The sequence below is a fragment of the Penaeus chinensis genome, chromosome 29, assembly GCF_019202785.1.
Source record: "Penaeus chinensis breed Huanghai No. 1 chromosome 29, ASM1920278v2, whole genome shotgun sequence".
NCBI lineage: Eukaryota > Metazoa > Arthropoda > Malacostraca > Decapoda > Penaeidae > Penaeus > Penaeus chinensis.
In genome coordinates this window covers 19,572,506-19,580,005 of record NC_061847.1, presented here as the reverse complement: position 1 = coordinate 19,580,005, position 7,500 = coordinate 19,572,506, and the positions used below count along the sequence as shown (strand labels likewise).

The following is a 7,500-nucleotide window of genomic DNA, read 5'->3' as shown; positions in this document are numbered from 1 at the left end:
GAGAAGACGGTGAGTCCCAAATACAAGGTACTTTTCTTTTTCTTTTTTAAGATTCCACTCCCCCACTCTCCCACTCCCCACCCCAGTCCCCTCGGTCTTTGGTGGGGGGCTAATGTATTTTTAAGGGGTTGGATTTAGTGGCGATGGTATTGTAACCCTACTGCGGTTTTGTCTTTTTCGGTTCGGAATTTGTATGCATTAAGAAGGTTCTAAAGTAAACACGTAATTCAAATGAGTCTCTCCTTCCCTCCCTCATTCACTCCTCCCTTCCTCCTGCTCCCTCATTCTCCCTCCCTTCCTCCTGCTCCCTCATTCTCCTCCCTTCCTCCTGCTCCCTCATTCCTCCTCCCTTTCTCTCCTGCTCCCTCATTCCTCCTCCCTTCCTCCTGCTTCCTCCCTTCCTCCTGCTCCCTCATTTCCCCCGCTCCCTCCTCCTGCTCCCCTCATTCCTCCTCCCTTCCTCCTGCTCCCTCATTCCTCCTCCCTTCCTCCTGCTCCCTCATTCCTCCTCCCTTCCTCCTGCTCCCTCATTCCTCCTCCCTTCCTCCTGCTCCCCCATTCCTCCTCCCTTCCTCCTGCTCCCTCATTCCTCCTCCCTTCCTCCTGCTCCCTCATTCCTCCTCCCTCCCTCCTGCTCCCTCATTCCTCCTCCCTTCCTCCTGCTCCCTTATTCTCCCTCCCTTCCTCCTGCTCCCTCATTCTCCCTCCCTTCCCTCATGGTCCATCTTCCTCCTGCTCCCTCATTCCCCTCCCTTCCTCCTGCTCCCTCATTCCCCCTCCCTTCCTCCTGCTCCCTCATTCCCCCTCCCTTCCTCCTGCTCCCTCATTCCCCCTCCCTTCCTCCTGCTCCCTCATTCCCCTCCCTTCCTCCTGCTCCCTCATTCCCCCTCCCTTCCTCCTGCTCCCTCATTCTCCCTCACTTCCTCCTGCTCCCTCATTCTCCCTCACTTCCTCCTGCTCCCTCATTCTCCCTCACTTCCTCCTGCTCCCTCATTCTCCCTCCCTTCCTCCTGCTCCCTCATTCCCCCTCCCTTCCCTCATTGCTCCCTCATTGTCCCTCCCTTCCTCCTGCTCCCTCATTCCCCCTCCCTTCCTCCTGCTCCCTCATTCCCCCTCCCTTCCTTCTGCTCCCTCATTGTCCCTCCCTTTCTCCTGCTCCCTCATTGACCCTCCCTTCCTCCTGCTCCCTCATTCCTCCTCCCTTCCTCCTGCTCCCTCATTCCTCCTCCCTTCCTCCTGCTCCCTCATTCCTCCTCCCTTCCTCCTGCTCCCTCATTCCTCCTACCTTCCTCCTGCTCCTGCATCCTCCCTCACTCCCTCCTGCTCCCTCAACCCCCCACTCCCCCTCGCTCCCTTCGGTTTCCTCACTCCTCCCACCCTCTCTCGCTTCCTCTCACTTTCTCTCTTCTCCCCCTCCTCCACTTCCCTCCCCCACTTCCCTCCCACCCTCTTCCTGTCTTACTCCAATGTGTCTCCATCTGCTTTTACCTCTCTTCTCCCCCCTTTTACCGTCTTCTCTCTTCTGAATCTCCATTCATCATTTTCACCTTTACTCTTTCGCTCCCACTTACCTCCCTATCCCCCTATCCCCTCTTCTCTACCACCCCTCTCTCCCCCTTTCCCCTTCTTCCCCTCCCGCCTTCCCCTTCTTCCCCTCCCGCCTTCCCCCTCCCCGCCCCTCCTTTCCCCTCCCCTCCCCGCCCCTCCTTTCCCCTCCCCTCCCCGCCCCTCCTTTCCCCTCACCCATCCCCGCCCCTTCTTTCCCCTCCCCTCCCCGCCCCTCCTTTCCCCTCCCCTCCCCGCCCTCCTTCCCCTCCCCTCCCCCCCCCCTCCTTTCCCCTCCCCCCCCCGCCCTCCTTTCCCCCTCCCCTCCCCGCCCCTCCTTTCCCCTCCCCTCCCCGCCCCTCCTTTCCCGCCCTCCTTTCCCCTCCCCTCCCCGCCCCTCTTTCCCGCCCCTCCTTTCCCCTCCCCTCCCCGCCCCTCCTTTCCCGCCCCTCCTTTCCCCTCCCCTCCCCGCCCTCCTTCCCCCCCCTCCCCGCCCCTCCTTTCCCCCCCCTCCCCGCCCCTCCTTTCCCCTCCCCTCCCCGCCCCATCCTTTCCCCTCACCCTCCCCGCCCCTCCCCTCCCTCCTTTACCCCATTCTCCCCGCTTTCTCCTGTCCCTCCCACGCTCTCTTCTCCCTCTTTTCATCGTCTCCTCCCCATTCTCTCTTCCCTCTCCATCCCACGCTCCCTTCACCCCTTTCCTTCTCTCCCTCCTCCCCCTCGTATCTCCTCCCTCCTCGCTCCCCCTCCTCTCCTTCCTCCCTCCCCCTCTCCCCCCCTTTTCCCTTCTTTCCCCTCCACTCCCCCCCCTTCCTCCCTCCCACTCCCCCTCCCTTCCTCCCCTCCTACTCCCCCTCCCTTCCTTCCTCCCTCTCCTACTCCCCCTCCTTTCCTTCCCCCCCCCCGCCCCCCTTTTTTCCCCTCCCCCTTCCTCCCTCCCCTTCCTTCCCCTCCCCTTCCTTCCCCTCCCCCCCTCCTTCCCCTCCCCCCCCTTCCCCTCCCTCTCCTTCCCCTCCCTTTCCTCCCTCCCTTCCTCCCCTACCCCCCCTCCTCCCCTCCCCCCCCTTTTTCCCCTCCCCCTCCCCCTCCCCTCCCCCTCCCACCCCCCTTTCCCCCCTCCCCCCTCCTTCCCCCCCCCCTTTCCTCCCCTCCCCCTCCTTCCCTCCCCCTCCTTCCCCTCCCCCCCCTTTTTCCCCCTCCCCCCCCCTTACCCTCCCCCCCTCTTTCCCCCCCCCACCCCCCCCCTCCCCCCCTCTTTCCCCCCCTTCCCCCTCCCCCCCCTCTTTTCTCCCCCTTCCCCCCCCCCCCTTCCCCCCTCCCCAAAAAAAAACCTCCTTCCCCTCCCCCCTTTCAAAAAAAAAAACCCCCCCCCCTCCGCCCCCCCCAAAAAAAAACCCCCCCCTTCCCACCCCCAAATCCCCCCCCCCCCCCTTCTCCCCCCCCCCCCCCCCCCCCCCCCCCCCCCCCCCACTCCCCCTCCCCCCTCCATCCCCCCCCCTCCCCCCCCCCCCCCCCCCCCCTCCCCCCCCCCCCCCCCCTCCCCCCCCCCCTCCCCCCACCCCGCCCCCCCCCCCCCCCCCTAATTACCCGCCCCTCCCCCCCCCCCCCCCCCCGCCCCCAATCCCCCCCCCCCTTCCCCTCCCCCTTCCCCCCCCCATTCCCCCTCCCCCCTTCCCTCCCCCATGCCCCCCTCCCCCCTTCCCCATTCCCTCCCCCCTTCCCCCACCCCTTCCCCCCATCCCCTCCCCCCTTCCCCCTCCCCCCTTCCCCATTCCTCCCCCTCCCCCCTTCCCCCTCTACAGTACCGCATCAGCACCGGCCTCGGCAAGGAACCGTCCCAGCAGGCAGCGGCGCGAAGCCCCGAGGAGCACGTGAGTGAGGAGGACCTGAATACGATGTTCTTGGTCACCGGGAAGGGCAGCAGCACCCTGACCCCTGGCTGCGCCTTCGCCCACTTCACGGTCAAGGTGAGTCTAAGAGGGTCAAAGGTCAGGGGGCGTTTGTGACCTTGTGTTGACTGGAAGGGGAGTACTGTTCCGTTTTGGGTTGGATTTATTTGGGAAAATAATATAATCTTGCTATAACGTTTTCCCCTTCCTTGATTGCCACAAATGACCGTATCCAGTAATCCAACCGGATATGGCCATTAGTATGTAGAAACTCATGACTGCTAAAATTCTGTTACTCATTATGTTTTTATAGGTTGTCTTTCGTCTGTTGTCACATTTCGTATCAATGTCGGTTAACATATTATGCGGTCTGCTGTTGCATTTCAATGAGTAATGTTATTTCTATCATGTATTTATCACGTCTACTGTATATTTGCATAAACATTCTTATTATTTTTTCACTTTAATATCTTCTCAACACTTTGTCATCAGTCAAGATGCTCTGGTAACCTCCTGGAGCTGGCCCTGTCTACCCGTGACCCTGTGCGAGGTCAGGTCATGTTGATGGAGGCAGACGAGACGGTGGAGATGAATGGGACCCACATGGTGAGGCTTAGGGAAACTGAAAAATAGTTTTGCATATTTTATTGGAAGACCTTTCCGTAAGGCGATTGCGTCCGCGGGTAATTTGAATCCGTGTCTTTTCGTTTTTTCTAGGCCTTATTCGGCTCGTTTGCTTTTTTATTTTTCTCTCCTTCCCTCTCTCTCCTTCCCTCTCCTTCCCTCTCTCTCCTTCCCTCTCTCTCCTTCCCTCTCTCTCCTTCCCTCTCTCTCCTTCCCTCTCTCTCCTTCCCTCTCTCTCCTTCCCTCTCTCTCCTTCCCTCTCTCTCCTTCCCTCTCCTTCCCTCTCTCTCCTTCCCTCTCTCTCCTTCCCTCTCCTTCCCTCTCTCTCCTTCCCTCTCCTTCCCTCTCTCTCCTTCCCTCTCCTTCCCTCTCCTTCCCCCTCTCTCCTTCCCTCTCCTTCCCTCTCCTTCCCCCTCTCTCCTTCCCTCTCCTTCCCTCTCCTTCCCCCCTCTCCTTCCCCCCTCTCCTTCCCCCCTCTCCTTCCCCCCTCTCCTTCCCCCCTCTCCTTCCCCCCTCTCCTTCCCCCCTCTCCTCCCCCCCTCTCCTTTCCCCCCTCTCTTTCTCCCTCCCTCTCCTTTCCCCCCTCGCTTTCTCCCTCCCTCTCCTTTCCCCCCTCTCTTTCTCCCTCCCTCTCCTTTCCCCCCTCTCTCTCCTTTCCCCCTCTCTTTCTCCCTCCCTCTCCTTTCCTTTCCTTTCCCCCCTCTCTTTCTCCCTCCCTCTCCTTTCCTTTCCTTTCCCCCCTCTCTTCTCCCTCCCCTCTCCTTCCCCCCTCTCTTTCTCCCTCCCTCTCCTTTCCTCCCCCTCTGTCTCCCTCCCTCTCCTTTCCCCTCTCTTTCTCCCTCCCTCTCCTTTCCTTTCCTTCCCCCCCTCTCTTTCTCCCTCCCTCTCCTTTCCCCCCTCTCTTTCTCCCTCCCTCTCCTTTCCTTTCCTTCCCCCCCTCTTTCTCCCTCCCTCTCCTTTCCTTTCCTTCCCCCCTCTCTCTTTCTCCCCTCCCTCTTCCTTTCCTTTCCTTCCCCCCCTCTCTTTCTCCCTCCCTCTCCTTTCCTTTCCTTCCCCCCTCTCTTTCTCCCTCCCTCTCCTTTCCTTTCCTTTCCCTTCCCCCCCCTCTCTTTCTCCCTCCCTCTCCTTTCCTTTCCTTTCCCCCCTCTCTTTCTCCCTCCCTCTCCTTCTCCCTCCCTCTCCTTTCCTTTCCTTTCCCCCCTCTCTTTCTCCCTCCCTCTCCTTCTCCCTCCCTCTCCTTTCCTTTCCTTCCCCCCTCTCTTTCTCCCTCCCTCTCCTTTCCTTTCCTTCCCCCCCTCTCTTTCTCCCTCCCTCTCCTTTCCTTTCCTTTCCCTTCCCCCCTCTCTTTCTCCCTCCCTCTCCTTTCCTTTCCTTTCCCTTCCCCCCCTCCCTCTCCTTTCCTTTCCTTTCCTTTCCCTTCCCCCCCTCTCTTTCTCCCTCCCTCTCCCTTCCCCCCCCTCTCTTTCTCCCTCCCTCTCCTTTCCTTTCCTTTCCTTTCCCTTCCCCCCCTCTTTTTTCTCCCTCCCTCTCCTTTCCTTTCCTTTCCTTTCCCTTCCCCCCCTCTCTTTCTCCCTCCCTCTCCTTTCCTTTCCTTTCCTTTCCCTTCCCCCTCTCTTCTTCTCCCTCCCTCTCCTTTCCTTTCCTTTCCTTTCCCTTCCCCCCTCTCTTTCTCCCTCCCTCTCCTTTCCTTTCCTTTCCTTTCCCTTCCCCCCTCTCTTTCTCCCTCCCTCTCCTTTCCTTTCCTTTCCTTTCCCTTCCCCCCTCTCTTTCTCTCCCTCCTCTCCTTTCCTTTCCTTTCCCTTCCCCCCCTCTTTCTCCCTCCCTCTCCTTTCCTTTCTTTCCCTTCCCCCCCCTCTTTCTCCCTCCCTCTCCTTTCCTTTCCTTTCCCTTCCCCCCCTCTCTTTCTCCCTCCCTCTCCTTTCCTTTCCTTTCCTTTCCCTTCCCCCCCTCTCTTTCTCCCTCCCTCTCCTTTCCTTTCCTTTCCCTTCCCCCCCTCTTTCTCCCTCCCTCTCCTTTCCTTTCCTTTCCCTTCCCCCCTCTCTTTCTCCCTCCCTCTCCTTTCCTTTCCTTTCCTTTCCCTTTCCCCCCTCTCTTTCTCCCTCCCTCTCCTTTCCTTTCCTTTCCCTTCCCCCCCTCTCTTTCTCCCTCCCTCTCCTTTCCTTTCCTTTCCTTTCCCTTCCCCCCCCCTCTCTTTCTCCCTCCCTCTCCTTTCCTTTCCTTTCCTTTCCCTTCCCCCCCTCTCGTCTTTCTCCCTCCCTCTCCTTTCCTTTCCTTTCCTTTCCCTTCCCCCCCTCTCTTTCTCCCTCCCTCTCCTTTCCTTTCCTTTCCCTTCCCCCCCTCTCTTTCTCCCTCCCTCTCCTTTCCTTTCTTTCCTTTCCCTTCCCCCCCCCTCTCTTTCTCCCTCCCTCTCCTTTCCTTTCCTTTCCTTTCCCTTCCCCCCCTCTCTTTCTCCCTCCCTCTCCTTTCCTTTCCTTTCCCTTCCCCCCTCTCTTTCTCCCTCCCTCTCCTTTCCTTTCCTTTCCTTTCCCTTCCCCCCCTCTCTTTCTCCCTCCCTCTCCTTTCCTTTCCTTTCCTTTCCCTTCCCCCCCTCTCTTTCTCCCTCCCTCTCCTTTCCTTTCCTTTCCTTTCCCTTCCCCCCCCTCTCTTTCTCCCTCCCTCTCCTTTCCTTTCCTTTCCTTTCCCTTCCCCCCCTCTCTTTCTCCCTCCCTCGTCCTTTCCTTTCCTTTCCTTTCCCTTCCCCCCCTCTCTTTCTCCCTCCCTCTCCTTTCCTTTCCTTTCCTTTCCTTTCCCTTCCCCCCCCTCTCTTTCTCCCTCCCTCTTCCTTTCCTTTCCTTTCCTTTCCCTTCCCCCCCTCTCTTTCTCCCTCCCTCTCCTTCCTTTCCTTTCCTTTCCCTTCCCCCCCTCTCTTTCTCCCTCCCTCTCCTTTCCTTTCCTTTCCTTTCCCTTCCCCCCCTCTCTTTCTCCCTCCCTCTCCTTTCCTTTCCTTTCCTTTCCCTTCCCCCCCTCTCTTTCTCCCTCCCTCTCCTTTCCTTTCCTTTCCTTTCCCTTCCCCCCCTCTCTTTCTCCCTCCCTCTCCCTTCTCCTTTCCTTTCCCTTCCCCCCCCCTCTCTTTCTCCCTCCCTCTCCTTTCCTTTCCTTTCCTTTCCCTTCCCCCCCTCTCTTTCTCTCCTCCCTCTCCTTTCCCTTTCCTTTCCTTTCCCTTCCCCCCCTCTCTTTCTCCCTCCCTCTCCTTTCCTTTCCTTTCCCTTCCCCCCCTCTCTTTCTCCCTCCCTCTCCTTTCCTTTCCTTTCCTTTCCCTTCCCCCCTCTCTTTCTCCCTCCCTCTCCTTTCCTTCCTTTCCTTTCCCTTCCCCCCCTCTCTTTCTCCCCTCCCTCTCCTTTCCTTTCCTTTCCCTTCCCCCCTCTTTCTCCCTCCCTCTCCTTTCCTTTCCTTTCCCTTCCCCC

The 7,500-nt window shown here is 59.4% G+C and overlaps 1 protein-coding gene across 2 annotated transcripts in view; it reads left to right on the top strand.

Annotated features, from left to right (window-relative positions):
* Positions 1-7,500, top strand: part of LOC125040842 — a 25,377-nt gene that overhangs the window by 5,511 nt on the left and 12,366 nt on the right. For both annotated transcript variants that reach the window (XM_047635600.1, XM_047635601.1), the window contains exons 3-5: positions 1-9; positions 3,347-3,511; positions 3,926-4,039. The exon at positions 1-9 is cut by the window's left edge and continues 63 nt beyond it. In XM_047635600.1, the coding sequence (XP_047491556.1) occupies positions 1-9; positions 3,347-3,511; positions 3,926-4,039 (288 nt within the window). The remainder of the gene's footprint in view (positions 10-3,346; positions 3,512-3,925; positions 4,040-7,500) is intronic.